The sequence below is a fragment of the Genypterus blacodes genome, unplaced genomic scaffold (genome assembly GCF_046128005.1).
Source record: "Genypterus blacodes isolate CSIRO-AG114 ecotype Tasmania unplaced genomic scaffold, CSIRO-AGI_Gbla_v1 ptg000133l_1, whole genome shotgun sequence".
NCBI classification, from domain to species: Eukaryota; Metazoa; Chordata; class Actinopteri; order Ophidiiformes; family Ophidiidae; genus Genypterus; species Genypterus blacodes.
The window spans coordinates 8145001-8170196 of NW_027466935.1; the positions used below are offsets into that span (position 1 = coordinate 8145001).

General features: G+C 47.3%; 1 protein-coding gene across 1 annotated transcript in view; it reads left to right on the forward strand.

Annotated features, from left to right (window-relative positions):
- The first annotated feature begins 10472 nt into the window (after window positions 1-10472).
- plppr1 (phospholipid phosphatase related 1) overlaps window positions 10473-25196 on the forward strand; it is a 32657-nt gene continuing 17933 nt past the window's right edge. Inside the window, exons 1-2 of the mRNA XM_076163669.1 lie at window positions 10473-10636; window positions 21124-21236. Of these exons, the coding sequence (XP_076019784.1) occupies window positions 21177-21236 (60 nt within the window). The 5' untranslated portion in view covers window positions 10473-10636; window positions 21124-21176. The remainder of the gene's footprint in view (window positions 10637-21123; window positions 21237-25196) is intronic.

The window sequence follows — 25196 nt, forward strand, 5'->3', positions numbered from 1 at the left end:
ATGTGTGTTTATGTGTGTGTGTGTGCGCGCAGCTGTGGCACGCAGAAGAAGGCCAGGGCCCCCGAGACAAATGCGGCTGCTTACTGGCTCCGTTGCCATGGCGACAGGGAGATGGGAAAGGCTCTGTTGGAAATGCCATTAAAATGGAGAGCAGCACACCACTGCATGCCTGCACATACACACACACACTGTATACACACAGTGCATTCTCAAGAAGAGACTGTACACACACACACACACACACACACGCACACGCAGGTCTATGGTTCCTCTATTAGCACTGCTGTGGTGTTAATCAGATGAGATATTTGATTGGTTTGTTGAACTGTGTAACCCAACCACAGCTACACCTCAATGTTACAATCAGTGTGTGTGTGTGTGTGTGTGTGTGTGTGTGTGTGTGTGTGTGTGTGTGTGTGTGTGTGTGTGTGTGTGTGTGTGTGAGAGAGAGACAGGGAGACAGAGAGAGAGAGAGAGAGAGAGAGTGAGAGCTTTACCGTCTGTCTTTCTTTACATTTGTCCCCTTCAGCCTGTGTGTGCATTTTTCCAGGGCAGTCTGGCCTTTTGTTTGGTTTTATGTGTGTGTGTGTGTGTGTTTGTGTGGACTCTGGCCCCATGTTACATTTAAAACTCTCTGCCAAGCTACACACACACATAAACAAACACAATTAAATGCGTTTGGGCTTTTGTAGATGCACATTATCCATAGTGACTGAGCAACAATGGAAGAATCTTAATGAATTGTTCAATCGAGTGTGTGTGTGTGTGTGTGTGTGTGTGTGTGGCCATAGTCTGGGTGCAATCATTTGTCCTGAGCCTCACGGTAAACGCTGTGACATTCTGACACACTGTGAGCATCAGAGGCTCAATCAGCCGCGTGAAACTGTCTGGAAACTCCATAGGTCAGCCAAGAGCTCACACACACACACACACACACACACACACACACACACACACACACACACACACACTCTCAGCTCATTTTCTCTTCATCAATCTATTGATGAGGCTTTTCAATCTTCCAGGGTTTTCTCTAATCAATTCCCTGGAATGATGACAGCTGCCATTAACGCGGCTTTAACGGCTTCCTTCACACTCGACCGCAGCCATCTTCAACCCTTCGCTCAGCCTTTGACCCCTGCAGTCTTGCGGAATGGAAGGCTGAAAACTGTGAAACAATGCAATGAATCTGTGTGTGTGTGTGTTTGTGTACCTTTTGTCAAAGAAGGTTTGACTTAAAATAGTGTTAAACACCTCTGGGCCCAAACGCTTGAGTCCCTAAAATGACTTTCATGTAGCAGGAACACACTCACAGGAGGCAGATTGGCTGAGAAATGAGTGTAAATATAAGAACAGCAGCAGCAGCCTGTGTGTGTGTGTGTGTGTGTGTGTGTGTGTGTGTGTGTGTGTGTGTGTGCCTGCTCCAGGTTAGTTATCACTGCTTCTCTTTGTTAGCTCTGTTTCTCTCTGTGTCTCTGTGTGTTTTCCTCGCTGGATGTCCAGGCTCGGTGCGTCGCCCTGATAGATTCCGGTTATTTCCCAGAGCTGCTGCTTCTGCTTCTGCTGCTGCTGCTGCAAACACACAAATAATAAAATAAAATAGAATACATCTCTGCTCTCCCTCCCCGCTTTGTCAGCTGCATTATTCCGGATCCTCCTCTCTCTCTCTCCTTCCTGTCCTCTTCCTTTCCCTCCGTCCTTCCCTCTCATTCTCTCTCCGCTTCATTTAGGATGCATCTCGCTGCTGTGGCTGTCATAAATCCACACACACACACACACATGCACACACACACACACACACACACACACACACACACACACACACACACACACACACACACACACACATAAAGGAAATCTCTTTGTGGCTTTATCTGCCGTTCCAGCATCGTTGCATTATGATCCGCCTCAATATTTAATATCCTAAAGTTGAAGCGAGATCCCTTCCGGACCAGCAGGAGGCGTCATATTCATTATCATTTCTCTTTATAAAGCATATTTGCGGCTCATATCCTGCCTCCCTCACGTGTGCATGTATGTGCTCATTACATCAGGAGCCTTATGTTCATATTCAAGGCCAGGTGCTCTGCTTGTGCTGCCTTTATGTTTGTTTTCACTCAGAAGTTTCAGTTCCACCAGCATTGTTTGTTTATCTCCGGTAAATTAGAATGAAAAGAAGCAACGTGATGTCTGTTAGTTTGATTTTAGGACCTTAGAACAGGCTGTAATTAATGTAATACATCATCTCTATGTCTTGACTCTTAAAGGTTATAAAAGACAGAAGAAGAAGAAGAAGACAAATGCGTTAGGACAAATCCGTTTCCCTGCCTGTTTTGAGGAACAACTTGTGTGATGTAAGTGTAAGAAACCCCAGCACACACACTAACTGCACTTACAGATGTGATTTACACTCCAAGCATGATGTCATCTGCATGTATATTCACACACTTAGGCAAACAAAGTCACATTAGCCGAGCGTCACGGGAGCCATAAAGCACGGCAGCAGCTGCTCGGGCTTTACAGAATCTGTTCCTCCGCTCAATATTAATATATATTCAATCTCTCTTCTATTTCAATGTTTTTCATAGCGGCTCTGGGTTATAAACTCATAAAGAAATGACATTAAGGTGCAGTGATGTCATCATGTGTCGGCTTGTATCTGGTTTTTACGGCCTGATGTTTTCCAGACGACTTTGATTCTGACCTCGCCGCCACCGATGTCTCACATGACCCCCGGTGTCACACTGTGGGAAATGTGATTACTTTCCTTTATTGTGTTTGTAATGTCACCTTGACTCATTTATGATCTTACTGCGCTCGCCGTGTGCCGCAGCGCATTAAATACCTAAGATCAGTGCCTTTACGACGGCGGCGACCTTGGAGCATAACGACGACGGTGGAGATCCTGATAGCCAAAGCGAAGCGAGAGAAGAAGAGATCTGGCAACGTATCGTATCGTATCGGATCAAATCGGTTCGTATCGTATCGGATCTTGTAATGTTCTGTGCTCGTGCTGCGTTCACTGACCTGTGAGGTTGTGAGGGGAGGAGAGGTGAAAGAGTGCGAGTGAAGAAGAAGAGGAAGGTTGACGGAGGTTGCAGATATTTGCAGGATTGTTTATGTTGTATCATTTATTTACTGCAGGTTTAAATTTACATTATTTATCTGCTTTGGCCGCCAATTCATCACATTTGTAGGTGTGAGCCACTGTTGCAAAAACACTATTCATGGCTCCTTCCCCTCTCTCTCTCTCTCTCTCTCTCTCTCTCTCTCTCTCTCTCTCTGTGTGTGTTGAGTCATAGTGTTTCCAGAAGAATGCTGCTGCTTCATGTCACAGCTCTGATTTAATCACACAAACAAGCAGCGCGACTCACCTTGTGTGTGTGTGTGTGTGTGTGTGTGTGTGTGTGTGTGTGTGTGTGTGTGTGTGTGTGCGTGTGCGTGTGTGTGTGTGTGTGTGCGCGTGCTATGACCACATGTGTGGTCACGTTTCCAGTTTTGTCCATAATATTAAATTATAGAAAGGTTGTTTGAGTTAATGTTAGAATATTGATTTATTGATAAGTATTGATAACTTTATTAACAAGTTCTCAGAATTCAGGTTGGAGTTTAGCGGGTTAAGAAACATTTAGAGTGCTTGTCTTCATCCGTTTGTGTGTCTTTGCCCACTTTGTGTTTGGCTTAATTGGTATAAAATGGGTATCACCATGGCAACCCTTTATCCCCATCCTCTGGTGACATCGCTGGCTGGTTCATATTTCCCCGGCCTCTCTCTCTCTCTGAACATCTGCTCCTTTTCAGTCCACACCGCTCCGTCTCCAGAGGCGATGATGATGATGATGATGATGAGCGTCTTCTCCTCCTCTTCGCTTTGGAAACTCACGATTCCACCGTGAAGCATGAAGTCGACACGTTAACCCAACACACAGAAACTGGGCCGCTTGTTTGTTTCTTCCACTTCCTGTGATTTGATCTTTTTATTCTAAAGCTGTGTGTGTGTCCATTAGAAGAACAAACTGTGCTGAGTTCTTTGCTTTTGATGGTAAGTGGGCGGTCAGATTCCAGCGCTCTCCCCTCTCTCTGTATCTATATCTTGGATACACTGCAGCTCAAGGGCACTGTGGCAGTCCAGTCCCACGGTGCTTCCTTCCTTCCACCTGCTCCAGCGTCTCCACCATGACACTGTGCTCATTTGAAAAGATGAATACACACTCGCATGGTAACGGAGCAAAACGTTTCATTTGGATTTGATTCGTCTCTCAGGTTACAAAAGAGGAGATGAGTTTCCTCTTCCTCCTTCAGTGTCCTCAAAACACAACAAATACAGTGAGATGGAGAGAAACAGGCAGACACAGCAGAGGAGCCCAGAAGAGGAGAAGAGGAGAGGAAGTGACAGAGACAGAGAGAGAGAGAGAGAGAGAGAGAGAGAGCGAGAGAGAGAGAGAGAGAAACAGCAGAGAGGAAAGTGTTCCACCATCAAGCAGCTAAACAGGAGCGACATGAGGGGGAAACACCACAGAGTCGCTCCCGCTCCCCTGCTGCTCCGGGCTTTTGTCCCCACTCACTAAATCCCCCCTGCCCCCCCCTCTCTTTTCCTTAAGTCCCCCACATTCTCCCCATACTCCCCTTCACCCCCCCCCCCCCTACCCCCATGCCCTCTTTCTCCTCTCACCCCCCCACCATAATTCTGACCTTGACTCCCCTTTAACCCCGCCCCTCTGTTTTGGCCCACTCACTTAACCATCTTCTCCCCTCCCACACACACCCTTCTGCCCTCTGTGACCCCCTCCTCACCCTCACCCCCCCTCTCTCCCTGTGATCCCGTTAAAGCTTCGTGTCAGCATTAGCCGCACGCCACGAATTACACCAGACAGCCACCACAGACAGAGCCCATAGGTCAACACCAGCATCTGTCCTGCAGGAGGAGGAGGAGGAGGAGGTATCCCGAGTAAAGTCGTGGTGAGTTGGATCCTTGTTGATGGTGGCGCTGTAATCACCATTTCTTTGACCTTTTGCAGCCTTTGACTTACTTCCTTGGCTCATATAGGCCACGCCCACTCCCTTCACAGAAATATGATTTTTTTCCAAAACTCTGTTTGGATTTTTGGTCTAAGTGTCAGAAATGTGAAAAGCCGGACCAAATGTTTGAAGTTGAAGATGTTCCTCTCCGTTTTGCTGTGATTGGCTGGCAAAGTTAAGTGGGCGGGGCTTATCATCACCTCAACACTTTTCATCCTCATCTCTTATTTCCTCTCTCCATCCTGTCTCCTTGTCCAGAATCCTTTATGAATTCTTCCTTTCCTCTGTTTCTCTCTTTCTCTTCATCTCCTCCTCCAGTTCTCTTTGAAGCCCCTCCCCCTTTTCTCCCCCTGGATTTTTGGTCTAAGTGTCAGAAATGTGAAAAGCCGGACCAAATGTTTGAAGTTGAAGATGTTCCTCTCCGTTTTGCTGTGATTGGCTGGCAAAGTTAAGTGGGCGGGGCTTATCATCACCTCAACACTTTTCATCCTCATCTCTTATTTCCTCTCTCCATCCTGTCTCCTTGTCCAGAATCCTTTATGAATTCTTCCTTTCCTCTGTTTCTCTCTTTCTCTTCATCTCCTCCTCCAGTTCTCTTTGAAGCCCCTCCCCCTTTTCTGTCTCCCTTCCAACACGTCCTCATCATTCCTCTTTGATCCCCCTCCATCACTTCTCTCTTCTCTCTCCAAATTCCTTTTCCTTCATTTGCATCCTCTCATCGTCCCTCTCCCCACTCGCCGTCTGCACCCCTCCTCCTCCTCTTCCTCCCCTCTCCGTCTCTCCGCCGCCTCCTCCTCCTGCACCTCCATTCATTTCTCCCCTCCTTTCTCTCCTTCCCTCCTCCCTCCTTTCTCTCCTTCCCTCCTCCCTCCTTCCTCCCTCCTTTCTCTCCTTCCCTCTTCCTGCGCTCATCCCTCTATTGAATGTGCTTTTCCGTTCAAGGAGCCCAGCGTTCCCACCCTGGCATCAGTTTGTTGGTTGCCACGACAACCTCCCGAGCCAAGTTATTTATAGCAGCAGATCAGCGTGACTCCCACACAATACAGCCAGTGTGTATGTGTGTGTGTGTGTGTGTGTGTGTGTGTGTGTGTGTGTGTGTGTGTGTGTGTGTGTGTGTGTGTGAGTGATTTCTTATATGTTTGTCTGCCAGTGTGGACTTCAAAGACGCACTTATCCTGAATGTGGATGATCCTGGTTGAGGATGACACGATTTGCAAAGACGGGGAAGTTTAAGATCCATACTGACCCTCTTCTTCATCATCTCCACCACCCATATTCGATACACAACTGCCTTGAACATTGAAGTGTCCCTCCTGATCTACACTTGGACCAATTCCGGTAAAATTCCCCCCTGGGTTCAAATCTCAGCTTGGAGAAACTTCCATGTTCTCCCCGTGTGTGTGTGTGTGTGTTTGTGTGTCCAGTGCCTCTCACCCAGTGACCTCTGCGATGGCCTCTAGTTGTATAGAGAAGGTATGGATGGATGATTGATTGGAATGAAGGAAAGACTTGAATGAAATGAATGGTTGATGAAATCATTATGAGCTGATGAATATGAAGAGAGGCGCTCCTTTATGTGAAGTCAATACCTGCGTTAATATGAGAGCCTGTCTGTGCTGTAAACTGATACTCTGGGTGCTTAACGTACAGTCGTCGCCGTGGTGAAAATATAAGGGCTGGGGGGGGGGGGCGGCCCTGGAAACACTGAGCTGTAGTACATTTAAAACCTCTCCATTGTCTGCTCTGTGTGTGTGTGTGTGTGTGTGTGTGTGTGTGTGTGTGTCTGTGTCTGTGTGTGTGTGTGTGTGTCTGTGTGTGTGTCTGTGTGTCTGTGTGTGTGTGTGTGTGTGTGTCTGTGTGTGTGTGTGTGTGTTTGCAAGCAAGTCTCTCCGGCTCCATTGATCCCAGCCAAGGCCAGTGCTTCCCGGCCGGCCTGGTGCGTTACCATGGCAACAAGCCCACCGCTCAGGAGCCGCTTAGAAACCAAATACCCCCCCGATCAATAAGCTTTGAATAAGGGGGTCGTACACGCGCACGCACACACACACACACACACACACACACACACACACACACACACACACACACACACACACACAGCATTAGTTCAGTCTTTATGTTTGCCACTTATTCTAACAGTGGAGTGAGTGTGGGGAGAGAGAGAGAGAGACAGAGACAGAGACACAGAGAGAGAGAGCGAGAGAGAGAGAGAGAAGAGAGAGAGAGAGAGAGAGAGAGAGAGAGAGAGAGAGAGAGAGAGAGAGAGAGAGAGAGAGAGAGAGAAGGAAACCTACTGATACACTTAACTGAGTGCCGGATTCAAACAGATGAAGAGGGCAAGCTGGAGTGTGTGTGTGTGTGTGTGTGTGTGTGTGTGTGTGTGTGTGTGTGTGTGTGTCTGTGTGTGACTTGGACACAGTCAAACAAAAGACGGAGAGCAATCAGCAGGTCCAGCATGAGCCCATCAGATGACAGAGACAGCAGGAGAATGGAGCAAACTGAAGTGTGTAAAGTTTGATAACGTTCACGTCCATCATGCGTCTCTGTCCCGTCAGGCTCCACTCTGATTGGTCAGCTGCTGCTGCTGCTGCGTTTGCGGGCGTTTCACATCGCCGAGCTGCTTCGTGTCGTCTATGAAGCAAAACCAATCCGGTGACATCTCGGTGTGTGTATATGTGTGTGTGTTTGTGTGTCTGTGTGTGTGTGTGTGTATGTGATGTCCTCAGGGGAAACATCCAAATGGATCTACGCAGGCTGTGACGATCAAATGACTCCTGCACACACACACACTCTCATGCTGCAGGATAAAAAGGATTATTATAAAGAGAGGATTCACTTTCAAGTTTCAGTTTTCAGGCAGGGCGCCAGAGGGGTCAGAGGGGTCAGAGGGGTCAGAGGGGTGAAATGTGTCGCCTTGAGCAGATGTGACTATTTGTAAGACTATTTGTAAAGTGGTAGCCACTCCCAGCAGGTGTAAGTTGACATCGCTGCCCCCCTCTGGTCATCACATGAACGTCACATAAAAATCGTTAATGGTACGTGTGTGTTTTCCCGCTTGCTGGCCTCTGTTGTCACACACACAGGGACACGACAAACTAAACACGGCGCAAAGCTGTGACAGCTCCAAGCGGAAACACACTAATTACACTAATTAGGAGGAGGCGGAGACAGCGGCAACTTTGACTGAAACATCCAACACGAGTCACCAACGTCATTTGTAGAGACAAATGAGAGGATTAGCGAACGACACACACACACACACACGTTCCAGTATGAGCTTCATCACGCTGCATTTACTGACAGAATAACTAAGTATCATAAACACAGACAGAGATTTACACCATAAATCACAGGAACACGTACGCAGATATCATCGCACACAAACAGTTTCTGCTGAGATTCTCTTTTACGTTTGTAAATATAAACAAACACAATGATGAATTCATTTTCCCCCGCAGCAGAAACTCGACCGGGAAATGTTTGGGAACTGGAGCTTTGTAAAGAAGTGAGAAATGAATAAAGTTAATGCGGCTTCTTGTATTTCATTACTGCAACCAAACATCTCTGGCAGCAAACACACATCAACGTTTTAAAAGATCAACACAGATTAAAGTGATGTCATACTTGTGTTGTTGTAGTCGGCGAAGAGGGAAACGCAACTTCTTCTCCGTGTTGCAGTTGTGAGTTGTGAGTTGCTGCACAGGGATTCATGATCTTAGAGAATATTTACATATTTTCAATGGATCCGCCACAATAAGAGCGGTCCTGTCTGGTGCAAATTTGCTGAGCTTTTACTTTGAAACTTCACACCAAATTCCAACAGCAAACCGTTTTGATCCGAGCCGTTTCCCTCCAAACTGACCTGTCGTGTTAAGTTTGTCATCTTCGCTCTCCAGATATTCTTCTCCTCTCATCCTCCTCTGTATATGTGTGTCACTTCCCAGCATGCACCAGCTGTTGTTTGCGTGCATGACACAAAGTCTACCGAGCACAGTTTCTGTTGTCTGTCATAACACACACACACACAAACACGCACAAACAACTAAACGCATTCCCGCCTCAGAGGAGTAAAGTGACAACCATCTGTCCTCAGCCACTTAGCAGCAGATAGATGACATACATGCCTTGCTCAAGAGTACAGCGACAGCACTTACATAGATGAAGTTAAGCCTTGATATTCTCGCAGATGTTTGAATTTGAGGCCACTTTAGGTTGATTAGAGCTTGTTTGACGTGCAGTGAAGCAGGTTTCACAGCTTTCACTCTAAGTTTGGACGTTACGATCTTAGGCTGAGTGTTGTGTTTAATGAGGGGAGGTCACAGCTGAGAGGGTGGAGGGTTGTCAGAGGGAGGAGAGGGAGCAGAGGGTGTAATGCAGCGTGATGGCTGAATCTAGATCACTGCACACACACCACTGTTTCTTCTTTTACTTCTTCTAGCAGAGATGAACACCCCTGGTTACACTTCAATGTGTGTGTGTCCCAGTTTTGGCGACCGGGGAGGGACGAGATGTGCGGCGCCCAAAGGAAGAAGAAGGATCGGGAGAGGACTAATGGAGGTGAGATGGAGATGGAGGAATGTATTTTAAAATCTCTGGTGGACAGACGGGATATTTTAAATTCCGTGGCCCAATCGGGATCAAGAACTATATTTATTTTATTTTCCGTACAAAACCAAGAAAGTAGTTCATTTCTGTGTCATGTGATCAAGCTCATCCTTGTCTGATCTCGAGTTTAGGAAACAAAAAAGCCCCCCTGAGATCAACACTCACATACACAGAAACAGCTGACTTCTCTCCGTGCCAACCTCTAGTGGCCATTGGTGGAACTGCACCTCAAAGCATTTAGACTGATATGTACTTTTTTAATACAGCATGATTGATTTAACCCAGAAATAATGAAACTAACATCACCTGGAGCTTCATTTCACTTCCTTGACTTAATTTATCCAATGTAAAGTTATTATTCCATTGAAATTCTTAATTTTAAGACAAAAAACAACATAAAACAAGGTATTGGTCTTAATGTTGATTTTGACTGAATTTGTTAAGATTTATTTTTCAATTTTGGTAATATAAAAATAAAAAAATCAAATTTAAATGTTTTCAAATTGTATGAATAGTCTCCATGACCTTTGAAAACCGAATAAAATAAATAAACAAATAAATATAAGCAAACCCATGAGCCAGCCAATAAATTAATACTGATGTGATAAATCTGATAAATCATTTAAAACATCTTACACAGTCCCGAGTGGGTAAATATGAATCGAGTCCCAGTTGGCGGCTCGAAGTCGGTACATGCTGGCCAGACGGACACAACTGGGCCCAACTGGGATTCATTACGCACCACTGGAAGCGACTACGCGTCTTAGCTCCGCCCCTCGACAAGACACAGCATCCATCCTCTCACACACACACACACACACACACACACACGCTGCATGATCCTCCGCGCAGACCCGGAGCCGTGTCTTATGCTGAGCCCATGGAGTAGTAGTAGTAACGCGGAGGCGGAGGAGGCGTTCACGGACGGATTGGGACACATTTTCCACCATTTCCCCTTTTTTATTCTTAATGGATTCTCCGTTTGATTGGAATATTTCTTCATCTCATCGCGGTAAGTGTGCGCGATTCCTGCAGGAGATGTGTGTGTGTTTGTGTGTGTGTGTGTGTGTGTGGTGGGTGAATGTGAGGGAACGGGACTCGTGTGAGCTATTGTCTGTTGCTGAGGCAAGTTCACGAAGTCACAGCGCCGATCTGACACGAGGAATCCCGAGATTTACGCTCAGATTCGCTTCTAATCATCTGTAAATAGCGGGAATCTCACCGGGGATGATCGTTGGGGTCGATGTTCGGGTGATTTGAGAGGCTCTATGTCGGTATCTGGACGGACACCTGTCTCCAGCAGCAACAGTAACCGCCCTCCAGCGCGTATTTACGCACGTATACAGATCTGCTCTCGTCTCGGGTCTCGTAAGCGGCCGATTTGCGCAACAACGTGCCACCCGTGAGCGACCAAACGTGTCGAGAGTCCTGCAAGAATTTGGCCCATTCTGCCTCCCCGCCCCCCCGCCACATCACACACCCCACACACACACACCCCATAAACCGTTTAGATCCCTGCAAGACTGAATTCCCATGCTTGTTACAGAAGCTCTAACTGATCATCAATACAAGGAAAAATGTGTTTAATAGCTAAATAATCATGTTTCATGCTCATCCAGGTTTGTCCCTTTTTATGAATCAGAACATATAAATGGTTAAATCAGATCTTTGCATAGAGCTTGTGAGTACCAGCACTGTTATCGTTGAGTCATAATCATATCTCATGCATCCATGCGTCTGTCCAGCCTGTGTGATGTGTTAAAGGTCTGATCTGCTCCTCTGTCATCATCACTGTCCATCTGCTCTGTGGCGTTACATAAGGTCACATAATGCATGATGACTAATTTTGAGGCTGTTTCTGCTCCCAGCTTGTGTGTGTCTGAGCAGCGGGCCGGGTGCTGAAAATCCCCCAAAATCAAAGACGTAAAGACAAACATTGAGTCTGTTATAGACACGAGTGCATCGTCTGTGAATGTGCAGACATTTTGGCTTTGTGTGTGAAGTACAGATGGACTGAATTGCTTAACATTTGCAGAGTGTATCAGTCTCAGAGCCTCAGTGTAGCAGAACATAATGTCTGTCCACACACGCACACACACACACTCCTGCCTAATTACCTGCACGCTAATTGACGTGGATTGAGGCTCTTACTTTCCTGTCTACTTACTGTGAGATGCTTCCATTCATCCACAACTGCTTCTGTTCTCGTTTGCATCGGATCCGACTCCTTGTCCCTCGACTGGGGGGGACGGGGACGCTGAGAACAGGATAGTATATTGCCGGTCCAGAGAGGGACGATATTTCATCCAGGTATTTGTAGTCGGAACCTGTAAATTGGTGCATTTTGCTGTGTGTGTTTGTATTTGACAGGTGTACCCGAGTGTGTCCCTGCAGTGTGGCAGACGATGTTGTTATTAGGTCGACAGATGGCAGGCGGCTGGGCATCAGGTGATCTTTTTCTTGGTTGTCAGCAGGCCCCGCTGAACGCGAGACACCTCGGCACACACACACACACACACACACACACACACACACACACACACACACACACACACACACACACACACACACACACACACACACAGTTCTCTTCACAATGGCACAAATGAGGGCGTGTGTGAACAAAATATTCTGCACAGAGACAGTCGCTCACTCAAACACACACACACACACACATCTCATGTTCCACACTGTAATGTGTGTGTGCATGTGTGTGCTGAGCTCACAGTGAGGCCATGATGCCTGGAAGTGATATAGTGACGTTGAGCCATGACATCAGCATCATCATCATCATCATCATCATCAAAACAACAACAAAATAATAGCAACTACAGCAAAATGAACTTCTTCTTCTCGGCTGTGATCGGATCGTGATCTCGTCTCAAGTGAAGCGTAACGATCGATGACATCACCGCCGCCGCCCGCTATCGTCTCCATCATTTTCTCTTTCTTCATCGTAATTGTCACGGCTGTTGTTGTAACCCGTATCATTTTCTTCATCGCCATCATAAGTCATAATAATTGCTCTGGGAATCATCATTAGTGTCATCGATCATCTTCTCTCTAACCATAAGTGCACCGTCCTCATCCTCCATTCATCACAGGCTAATGATCATTATTGTGAGTGAGTCACTAGTGTGTGAGCGGCGCGAAGAAGGGAGCAGGAGTCTCTTTGTGATTTTGGCAAACGTTGTGACTCCTGCCTCGTCTTCCTCTTTGCGTTGTGGAGGAGCGTTCAGATTTCAGCTGCTTCAGGCAGGAATTTAATGTAAAACTCCAAATCAGCTCCAAATCTCCAGGTGAGGGGAAAAGAGAGAGAGTCAGCAGAGTGAAGCCCTGATACACACACTTTATATCTGCTGTGTATACATCAGTGTGAGTGTCTCCCAGTGTTCCAGAGGGAAATCAGGATTGAATATGACTCTCCCTCTCTTCTTCTCTCGTCCTTATTGTCGCTCATGTCATCTGTAAGCATGGAAGGTCATGACCTCCTGCCCCAATTTGCAAAGTTACTCTGTTCCAACTTAAAACCCTTACAGCAGATCCCTTCAGCTTTATTCGTATTGACAATAGCACCCTGGCACACACACACACACAAGCGCCTGTGTTGTATGTGTGTGTGTGACACTTCTGTCCCATGAGAAGATGAAACATGAACCAGGAAGTCCAGTTTGAAGGCTTATTGAGCACAGCGGGAAGGAAGCGGAGCACAGTAGTGTCTCTCTACACCTCCTCTTCCTCCCCCTCCTCCTCTTCCTCCTTCTCCCAGGTGCTTTAAAAACAGGCGTGGCCATTTCTCCCCTCGCAATAATAAATCACTTCTGCTGTGCGGTTGTTTGCGCGTCCGTTCCCTCCTCCCATATTTTTGCGTGCCGATCGGCGGAACGCCCCGGATACATAATGCATGAAGACAAACCTGCATTTCTCAGCGTTGTCGCTTTTCTGTCACTTGCAGGTGCAGAACCTGAGTGTGACCCTGAAGTGATTATGGAGAAGAACAGTTCTTTATTTATTCCCATAATGTGGATCTGCTCCTCTGAGGGAGCAAACTTTGATTCCTGCTTAATTTGTGATTTATTGCCTTTATCACAGACATGCTGACTGAATAATAAATGAGTCAGGTGTGTTCTCCCCCCCTCCCCGTGTGTCTGAACACACCTTTTTGCAGAAAACCGGCAGACATATTGCGATGCAGCAGGAAGGGATGACCTCTGACCTCCTGTCTGACATCCACCGCCTCCTCCAGTCCCACACTGGAGACTGGCTATTGATCAAACGCACACACACACACACAGGGAGACTGGCTGCCTAATGTCTCCTGATAGCAGGTATTTGATTACCTCAAGCTGTGGGGGGCGGCTTCATGAGAGGAGTGGGGGTGTCCTCTTGTTGGCTGATTGGGCAATAGATCTGTCACGGTGGCGTCCCCGGGGAAGGATCGGCCCCGAGGACAGATAAGTCCTCCGGCTCTGGAGATGGAGCGCCCCTGCCTTTATCAAATAAAGGCCGATACATACATGCGATATGATGTCAGGGAGGGAAATAACCAATGAAACCTCCGGGCAGCTTTTCATGAATATTTATGCTTCTCTTTGAGGCTCCGTCAGCCAGAAACCAAACAATGGCGGCGTGGCTAATGTGGCTAAATTTCTGTATTTACAAGGCAGCTTGATTAATATGAGGGGGAGGTGTGGCGCTGTTGGCTCAGATGGAGGTTAGAGCAGTGTGCCAGCATGCAGCTCGTGCGTCTCAGCCCAGACTTGTGTATAATTAGTCACAATGTGAATGGCGGCTAATAGAAATGAACCAAAATCTTTGAATTTGCAGCCAAACGTCTCTGCTGACTGAGAGCTCCAGGGGTGTTGGTCCGGCCATAATCGCCTCAACCCCTGTACAATTACTTTGACATCATAGTACGAGGATTTAATTCAATGATCTCCACGAGGAGGCTTTGATTTCAGTGTGTGTGTGTGTGAGATTATACAGATTTTAATGCCCTAGACAACCATTCAGACTGTCAATCCTATGATAACAAACCAAAACACTCACTACCTTTGGATCTGATCTAGACCAGTACGATCTGGATCTATAGCTACAGTATACGTATTTAGGATCTATATTTATCCAGGTGTGGCCGGAGCCTCGTGGGGCTGCGAATATGCAACTACCACCTTCCTCTAGTTGGGTTTGTGCTGATTCAGGAAAGTACAAACAGCTTGAGTGTAACTTCAGTCCCTTTGCAGTATCTGCTATAATGAATAAGATCAATATATCATCCACGTCCCCACGGGCATTTATGTAGAAATGCATGCTTTGGTTGTTGGGGAAAGTTACAGAGAAATGTTTGGCCTTGGTGGAGGCGTTATCAGTGTTCTACCTCAAGGGCAAACTCCACTAATTTTTGCTCTTTAAAATAACACAAATGAGCTCATTGCTTCCTTTAAACTCTACTACTGCTGCACAAATGTCTGATTCCTCTTTGGGTCCTCAGATTTCTTCCCTTTGCCGTATCAGATCCATATTTTATTCATGCAGTTATTCAGGTCACACTCGGGTGTCACTCACGCTGGTAAGCAGTGCAGAAAGTGACACTGGAGTGATTTGGTTGGACTTCCACAGAGCGGTGAGTGTGACTGACATCACACACATGCAGCAGTGACGCTGACGTCTTGCTTTGTTTTGTAACGTTGGCTCCCATGTCTCAGTGTCACTACCGTGCGAATGTGCTGCGGCTTCAGACACACTGACCAACAGGAAGCAGCTTCTCTCGGTTTTACATTTCATCTTCGTAGAGGCGGAATCCCTGAAGACTCCCAGACAAGTTTGTGTTGTCTGGGTGTTGTGATAGAATGGATGGTGGTCACGTCCGTCAGATGTCCTGAACCAAAGACAGTGTGTGTTTGGGAACAAAATTGCTGCTTGGACTCACATCTCTAAACCAGAGCAGCTGTGTGACACGCCGACGATCTATTTCTGCCTGACATGCAGCAAAGTAAACTCTGATACAGACAGATACGCTCATCTCGCTAGGTATACCTGTAAACCCTACAGTCTTTCAGGATTGTTCCATCCGGGCTTGTGATTGGAGGAGGTGCGGCTCTGTGATGTTTCGTTTCTGGGCCGAAAAAATCAGCAAACACTGCCAGAACAAGAGCTTGTTTCATCTAAATATAGAAATAAATCTGTTGTTTGTAGAGGAGCAGCGTAAGAAAAAAACACACACACATCCTCGCTCAGCATACGACACTCGAAGGCAAAAACACACACACACACACACACACACACACACACACACACACACACACACACACAGAGGCCTAGGAGCTCTTATGTGTTTCCCCATTGTAAAAGATGGCAGTCATACATATTCATGGTGTCTTGCAGCGTTTTGGTAATGACGCTGAATCGAGGGCAGCAGCTCCCACGTTCCCAACGCTCCCTCCGGATCGATCCGCTGTATGACTCAACACAACTGTTGGTTCTGAACAGATAAAGAGCCAAGGTTTAGTGTCGATCCAATACAACTCTACCAAACCTACTTTAGCTTTATGCCCCTTTGAGCTTCGAACTAAATCATAAAAATGGTTGTGTTGAGTTATTGAAGGATCGTACTTCATGCCGCCTTCTTCATATTATGTTCTAAATGGAGCTTTGACTGCAGCCCTGGTGATTGCGTAATGAGTTGTGTTTGCTTTAAACCAACAACAGAAACAGAGGAACAGAAAATTTCCCACAGCTTCCACACTTTGGTTCTGTTCTTCTTTGTTCTTAGCTTGTATCCCTTTGCTGCAAATGCGAGTATGTGTGTGAAAATCCAAACTATCACCTTAAAACTACACCTGCAACTTGTATGTATAGTAAATAAGGACGTTGAGCTTCTGTTTATATGAAGAAAAGAAGGTGAGTTGCGTCTCTTCTCAGCAGCTTTGAGGGCCTGGGTGTTGATAATGCAGAAGGTAAAGGTGAAAGTGAGCAGATCAGATCATTACAGCAGATGACATCATGGCTGAGCTGATCTCGGAGCTTTGCTTCAACCGTGAGGGTGAAACTGGGGCCAGTGGCTGATGCAACACCTTGATGTGGTTTCAATGAGTTTGAAGACTTTCAAGACGAGTGTGTTGTTGGTCGGAAACATCTGATGAAACAAACTTTGTCTCTCAACTCTTTGCTGCTGCGTCTTCATGTTCGGCTTCTGGTAACTACACTCCTGCTCTACTTCTTCTCTCCACGTCTTTCTCCTCCTCATCACATCTCCTTCGTCTGTGCCCTGCATTCTGATGACAAAACATCATTTCTCCCTGATCTAATTGAGGTTGTTCTCCTTTTATCTACAAGGTTACTCTGATTTTCCCCATTGAGATCAAAGTTTAACCTCGGATGCTTTACACAGTCACCAGATCTCCACCTAATTGAACACTCAGGGGAGATTATTGACTGGTGTGTAGTTTGCGGTTCGGCCAAAACGAGTGGAGAGCTTAATATCCGTTTCCCTGGAGGGTCTGGGATCGTCTGTCCAACACCGGTGAAGGTTGATGGTATCTGATGAAACCTTTCTACTGGGAAAACCTCAAAGATCAATCACGGAAATGTGTAAATACAGTTGTTGACTTTTACTTTTGACTATTTGAATCCGTTTGGACTTCAAGTTAACCTCCATTTTGGCATTAAAGTGTTTTCGAGCAAGGTCTTTGGAGATGCATTTGCTTGCTCACCTCTATAGTTCCCTGAGGCCATTGTGGTTCTGATACATTACAAGGTTTCCTTTTGAAATTGCTCAGTGCAGCTTTAAAATGGAACAATTTACAGGCGGCGGGGCAGCACAGAGCTGATAATGATGAAAAAAAAAGAGGCAATATTTCCTTCTTTTATTTGCCGCGTTTGACTTCCAACTCAATCACCGAGTCTTCTGGCGTGACAGTTTAGTCACATCCAGGCAGACATCACGGTCGGGCGGCGCCGACTCAGACAGAGAACAGGAGATGGTCAATCAGACGATATTGCCGCGCTCGGTGCTTCACGTTGGAGTCCAGACAAAGTCATCAGAGTCGGGGCGAGGCGGCGAGGAGACGCTGATGAATCCTGACAAAGCCTGTGGGCTTTTCGTTTGATGAGCTCGCCGCCGGAGGGACGATCTGATCGCTTCTCATCTGATGGTAATTAATCGCTATTGGATGAAAGGTGAATTAACCGGCTCATGGAAAATGGAAAAAAATGGACCCCGGCCTGGTGAGGTGGGAGGATGTTGTGAAAGGGCCATTTCCTGCGGCAGACGGGGACCAATTTTCTAGCAGCAGTTTGTACAAGTGGAGTGATTCCTTTGAGCTTTAGAGACGATCTGGAATGGAGAGCGTCTAACTCTGTGACATGTAGAGCGACTAGAGTCAAACTGCCACTCTGGCTGTCACGATTAATCGACTATAATCGGCTTCTCGGTTCAAACAAATCGGAATCGATAATGGAATCGATTATTTAGCAGAGTGACAAATGCAAAGCCAGAACCTGACGCAGCCATTTGTAGTTGTAATTTCCCCTTGTTGTCACTTTTACTGTAAGAAACAGATTACTCAGATCACTCCATTAATAGCAGATTAATCGGTTGTAAAGATAATCGATAGTGACGGTTCGAGCTGAGTCGGCATCGTGTGTCTTCCCCCCGTCTTGTATCAAAGTGCTCTGGTGCCACAGAAGATGAACGTCTTCCTCCAACTTTCCAGAGAGAGTCGCTACTTTCTATTCAAGGCGAAAAACGAGCTGCGTGTTTGAAAGTTACTTCATACAGCCGGGAGTGTGATGTAATTCGCATTGAGTCGGTCGTGACGGATTCCGCGATCCTTTTGATTCGAAAGGAACGGAGCGGATTCTCACCGCCGAGAGCCGCTTTCAATTGTTTGCATCAGTTTCAGTGTGGGATAAAAAGCAGCAATCTGACTGGCTTCAAAGAGCTGCGATACCTTTATGGAGCCGAGAGCGCCGAGGCCTTCAGGTGCTCTAAGAAAAGGGTAGGAAAAGGGGATTTCGTCAGTGAAAGAAATCAAACAGACTTTGGAAAAAAACCAAAACACACAGGATGTAGATTCCTCAAAGAAAAGCGATTTAATTGGCTAAATAAAAGCTTTTGGCGGCCCCCTGCTGGTCGGACCGGAGATGATCCCGTTAGAACGCCAGCGCTCAGGTGATGAAACAAGCCATCAGCCAATCACAAGCTCACGTCATCGTTTTGAGCCATTTGTGGTGCCACGTTGGATGCATTTCCTCTTTCTTCTGCACAGTCCCAGTCGTTCAATGTGGCGCCCATGTGGAAAACAAGTGCGGGTCAATCACTGAGCCGGTTCTGAAATGCAGTGAATGCGGTTATTGCACATTATGGCGCCGTTGTTCTGTTAAATTTAAAGGCATCATCCGTATCTCCCAGTTTTACTTCTGAACCTCTAAAAGCTTCAAATTTCACGATACCAAATAGGCGGAAATTCATGTTCATCTCCGGGTTTGACGCTCCAGATGTTTTCATTGTTATCGTGCGTAACGTTTGGCTGTAACGTTTTTACAGAACAGCTTCAGGTTTTTACTGCAAACAATTAAATTCACACAGCATGTAAGGATTTCTACAGAGCTTTAGGTTTTAGTGAACAGGGCCGTTCTTCAGCTGGAAGACTTTATCTCGACCTCCCTTGAGAGCGATGCACTCTGCTGAAGGGTCCTCCAAGGAGGCCAAGGCTCTGCCGGCTCTGCGGTTGACCTTTTCTTTCCTATGAGACGCCGGGGCCGAAGTCCCTGCGAGAGCCGAGCCAGGAGAAGACGAATCGGATTGATAAAGTACGTCTGCGTTACTTCCGCGGCTCTTAACAGCGGCAGCCACACGTGTACAGATGTTGAGAGGGTTAAGAATAAGAACCTACACGACTGGAAAGCAGCTGTGGGTCCCTGCCGCCGTTTGTTACGCAGTCGGTGACAGATTGTAGTTTGATCCCACTGTGTGAACAGCTGTGAGAGCTGTGAGAGTGACGGTCAGAGTTGTTGTCATCTAACGCCGAGCCGATTAGTCCTGGACCGAGTGTGTAATGAAACAGGACAGCCGCTTAGGGACTGATGTAGACCTGCCGGCGTCTCTCCGTCTCCGTCTCACCGCCGAGACTCTCAGGTGTTTGGTTACAGATGAAACTTCCAACTGATGTTCACCTCAGTCAGCAGAATTGAAAGTGTGTTGTAATGTTCTCGGCGTTGCTGGTGATCCAAATAATTCTGCGTATTCTCCGTGTGTGTTTCCAGTCCACACACACACACACACACACACACACACGCACACACACACTGGATTGGTTGGTCCCTGCCAGATCTTGACTGCCTAAGCAAACGTCATTTAGCTCGTCAGATTTGGGCCCAGCAGGGGTTTGATGGGAACCGTGCAGGGCTTCTGTTCCCATGGAGCAGAGCTGAGATCCATTAACGCCAAATCAGGGATAATGGCCGTCTGTGAAAGTCTACAGTCATCCAGGTCGTCTGAAATCAAACTGCTGTAGTTTAAGTTCAACCAGACTTGAACGTATAGAACTTGAGTCTTGGAGAAGTTCAGGTTCCGTCTCGACTTCACCTCCTGGCAGGATGGAAGTCAAACTGCAGCGTTTCTGTCTGATGGGGAAATAAAAGGAAGTTACAGCCTCACAGGAATAAAATCAACATTAGGTTTCCTGTAGGAGATGATCAATACTCCGCTCGGCCTGCTGGCGTTGTCAGCGCTCGGTGATGGAGTGCGACGCCGCCAGTGACAATCAGTCACCAGCAGGACGGACGATAAAGCAAGCTGACAGGACGCACAGCCAGGCCGAGCCAGACGCTGTAATGTGGGTCAGACTGTCGGCGTCTCCTGGATGCTAACGCCACTCGACATCAGGGCTGGGTTCTCCTCAAAGCGTCTTTAAGTGGATGACAGATCACTTCTCTGATCTCGGCAAGTGAACAGGTACTGCCGAGGAGCCCTTGTGCAAGGCAGTTAACCCCAAACATTAACCTCCAGGATTCCTTCTTTAAGATCACACATTCCTGTCAGGATCTCTTTAATATTTCAGTAAATTCTACATGAAAGATGCATAAATGGATGTAAACCGTAGAGGAAGTAAGTCAGGCATCCATCTTAACAGGAATCAAAGATGATGTGATTGTAAAGCTTCTATCCACGCTTGTAAACGTCTTAATCACTTACACGGCATGTGGGATCGGAGAGAACAGCAGAATCCTGTGTGGAGGGTCTGAACCCTGCGTCACACACGTCCCACACGTCCCACACGTCCCACTCGTCCCACACGTCCCACACGTCCCACACGGTCCTGATGGTTTCCACTCCAGCAGGCCAATATGAAGACAGGGCTCCACTGAGGTCTTCATCACCAATGCTGGATCAATAAGCTTCAGCAGGCCCTGTATGTGGAAGTGTCCTGTGTGTGTGTGTGTGTGTGTTCCTGTGTTTGTGATCCAGCTGATGTGTGTGTGTGTGTGTGTTTGCAGAGTGAGCCGCCCGGAGTCCTGAGAGGAGAAGGCGTCTCCAAACAGGAGACAAGATGGCGTCCAACAACACCCTGCGCAGCTACTCCATCATCCCATGCTTCATCTTCGTCGAGGTGGGAGGCTATATGTTTTCCTGTGTGTGTGTGTCTGTGTGTGTGTCAAATGTATGCGTATGATTATGCAGTTTTCGGGGAATTTGTTTGTGTTTATTCTTTTGTTTGACATCTTAACCATCAGTAAATGATCTCATCTTTTAAATTTTACACAAGTAGACTGAATTAAGTGTTGCAATGACTGGAGGGCATGTCGTGTGTGTGTGACTGTGTTAAGACGTGTGTTAAGAGCTGTGCTGCTGCTCCCATATTTAATTACCATGTCAGCTGAAAGTCCTTAATCAGGGAGATGTCTCAAGACACACACACACACACACACACACACACACACACACACACACACACGCACAAATCACATCAAAGAAGTGCTTCTCTGAGGAAATGTTCTGCATAAAATTGTCTTTGATGCGTCTCTCTCTCTCTCTCTCTCTCTCTCTCTCTCTCTCTCTCTCTCTCTCTCCCTCTCCCTCTCCCTCCCTCCTTGTTGCCGGGTGACCTTTATCATCCTCGTTTCCTCTCCGTGGCGTTATGAGGCGTAAACAGTATCAATAAATCCCATTGATTAACAGCGTAGAAGCGTTGCTTGTTGTCGTGCATCAGAGGAGATAAACATACTTTTGACAGTAACGTCCCTAAAATGCTCCTCTCTCACGTTAACGGGTTGGAATTCTCTTTTTCTGCTTCCTGAGCTTCTTGTGCGACACGTCGGGCGGATCAGTGCTGCCGGAGTTCTACACGCCGTCTGTAGACAGCAGCAGCACCTTTGAGTCGCCTGTCAGCAGTGTCTGCAGAGCAAACAGACGCTGCTGACAGGCGACGCACACTCGCATTCCTACTGAGTGTGTGTGTGTGTGTGTGTGTGTGTGTGTGTGTGTGTGAGTTCGGGGAAACACACCCGAAGCTCCATGAAGAAGAAGAAGAAGTGTTTGGATGGTTCAGATGTTGTTGTCATGGGAGACAACTGGAGAACACGGCGCGGACAAGCTGAGAGGAAAAGGAGCTAAAAACAAACTTCCCCTCCTCACATCTTTTTTTATCTGATGTCACCGTTTCTGTGAGTCGAACCGCGAGAAAAACCACGGCGGAATCTCGATGTGATACTGCAGAGAAATCAGAGCCGAAGTCCCAATCAGTAACCGCTCTGTCTGATCGGCCTTGGCGGAGGTATGAGACCTCCCGAGTGGCCTTGACGCTTTTTTTTTCCTTCTGTATTATTCCAGAATTTTCCGCCCGTCTTTGACTCCATTCTCCTCTACGGCGTGTCGTCCTTGTGAGAAATGAGGCGTTTGAGTTCCGTGCGTACGTTTCCCCCTTCAGCTGCTCCAAAGTTCACTGCCACAAAATTGATTTCAGATCACTTGAGGTCTCACTTCACTTCAGCTCGTCATAAAACCAAGCTGGAGAGAAACGACAGCCCTGAGGTGGAGGAGGGTGGAGGAGGGAGGGGGGAGGGGTCACCGTGCTTTTTGGTCAAAGTTATGACGTGCGGCGAGACGTGATTGAGCACCGTCGAGCCCTTCGCCTTCGCCTTCGCTCTCTCCGCCTCCAGTTTACAGATTTACAGCCTTTAAAACTCTTTGGCTGGATTTCTAAAGCGCGTCAGACTCAATTGGCCGTCGCTAATCATGGCTGCCTGTGCAATTTGTTTAATTAGGATGTTTAACCGCGGCAACGTCGACGGCTAATTAATGACGACATCGCCCACAACAACACCCGCGCCCACATCAAGACCGTACTTCCTGTGATATGGAAGCGCAACGTAGGGATTCTGCCATCAGGGCTTTTAGTTTGTTTGGTGATGATTAGATGATTGGGAGACGTCACGGTTACCATGGTGATGTCAGTTGCTCCACAGATGCCCGGACCAGAGGAAAAGCAGCGTTAGTCGTGGGAAACATGCAGCAGGAGGCTCGATGAAGGAAAAGAGCCGAGCTGTCGTCTGGTTTGATCGCACCTCTGCTTTCAGTTTCAACCCCAAAACTATTTGTAGATTTAGATTTAGATTTCGGGAGTGTTTAGGGTGAAAATGGCCGTCAGCTCTGGCGCTCTGAAGCTTTACGGCCTTAAATGGTTTCCTTTTATAGTCGTTTCTTGCCGAGGCTGCAGTGTGGCGGCTCGGTTCTGTCTGCAGGCGGAGCGGCCGGATGCGTCGTGTTGTTATTGCTGCGTGTGTGTGTGTGTGTGTGCTTGTGTGTGAAGGATCACGGGAAGCCAGCAGAGCCGTGAAGCTCTCAGCTGATGCTCATGAACGTCCTCCCTCTCTTCCGTTTGCTGTTCATTTTCCGGAGCCGAGCTGCGTCACACTCTGCAGCTGCTTCATTGTCAAAGAATCAAACTAAAGAAGGCGTCAGATTGTGTGTGTGTGTGTGTGTGTGTGTGTGTGTGTGTGTGTGTGTGTGTGTGTGTGTGTGTGTGTGTGTGTGTGTGTGTGTGTGTGTGTGTGTGTGTGTGTGTGTGTGTGTGTGTGTGTGTGTGGCGCACAGAGACACAGGTGCAGGGATGCAGACAGACACAAACTCTCCATGAACTCTGACTTTGCTTTGTTTCATACAAATCCCACACCAGAGACACTCGTCCCTCTGCTGGGTTTGTGTCCTCGGATGACACGAAGACAAAAGCAGGACATTTAGATTTAGAAGGAGGACAATATTGACATAAGATACGTGCGTTTAGTTTGTTTGTGTCCGCAGCTACAGAGGAGAAGAACACAGAGTGGCGTGTCTACAGTGAGGAGATTCAAACAAACGTCAACTAGAAACAAAGGAAAAACTCTAGATTTTGAATTTATTTAACCAGAAATTGAGAGAAACAAAAGATCAAAATAGGCAAAAGTGTCTGATAAATGGAAATGAGACTTAATGCGACTCAGTCAATCACACATTTACTCCTGACTGCTCTGTCTCCCGCCCCCCTGCCTGCCCACCCTGTCCTTCACTAATACTCCTCATCACACACTGTCCACAGTCTGTCTCGCTCCGCCGTCCTCCCTGCTTTCTCTCTCTCTCTCTCTCTCTCTCTCTCTCTCCACCCTTGACGTCTCTTTCGCACCCTCACAGCCTCGCCTCCCTCCCTCCCTCCCTCCGTCTCTCTGTCTCTCCCTCCCCCCGTCCCTGAGTCCCTCTGACTCCCTTTCCCTTTATCGCTCCATTTCGATGCCTCCTCGTTCCCTCCCTCATTGTTTTGTCCTTCTCCTCTCGGGCCTCTGTGCTTTCCTCGCTCCCCGCCGTCACAAACGGAGCGAGGCAGCGTTGCCGTGTGACTGAAACACAGCGACGTGATTGGATCAGCTGGTGGGGGCGTCGAGCAGCACCTCAGGCTGTGTATTTATGGTGATTTGTTGATTTAATCAGAACCTGTTGATTTTCCTTTTACCCGCCATTTAACGGCAAGATTATGGTTTGTTGTCAGTTGTCATGTTTGCCACGGCAGTAAGAAGGACGGGGATGTGAGATGAAAGTCTGTATAAATTAGAAAACGGGGACAAAAGATGTAGAGTGATGATGAGGAGGATGAAGGGATAGAGAGAGATGAGCTGAGGAGGAGAAGGATGAGGTCATGTTTGGCCTGTTGGGCTTTCCTGCGTTCACACTGAAGCCTGTGTGTGTGGCGTGTGTGTGCAGCAGCTCGGCCTCCACACAGCGAGCGAGACGACACGTTCCAATCGTGAATTATTGAAGATTTCCGCAGTCGAGCGCAGAGATATTTTGTTCAACTTTTATTTCTCATTGTGGGGCCACCAGGACTGAAAGCGTCGCCACGGGAACCCTTCTTCTTCTTCTTCTTCTGCTTCTCCCTCCTTCTTTGTGACGTCCTTATCTCCTCTTGGCTGCGATCCAAAATTGCAATGTCTTCTTTTGGAGGCTTCAAAGAGCGGATTTAATCTGGGGAATCTCATATTATCCACTTCTGGAGGTTTAGCTTGTGACCCAGTTTGGGTCTTTGAATTGAAATGTTGACATT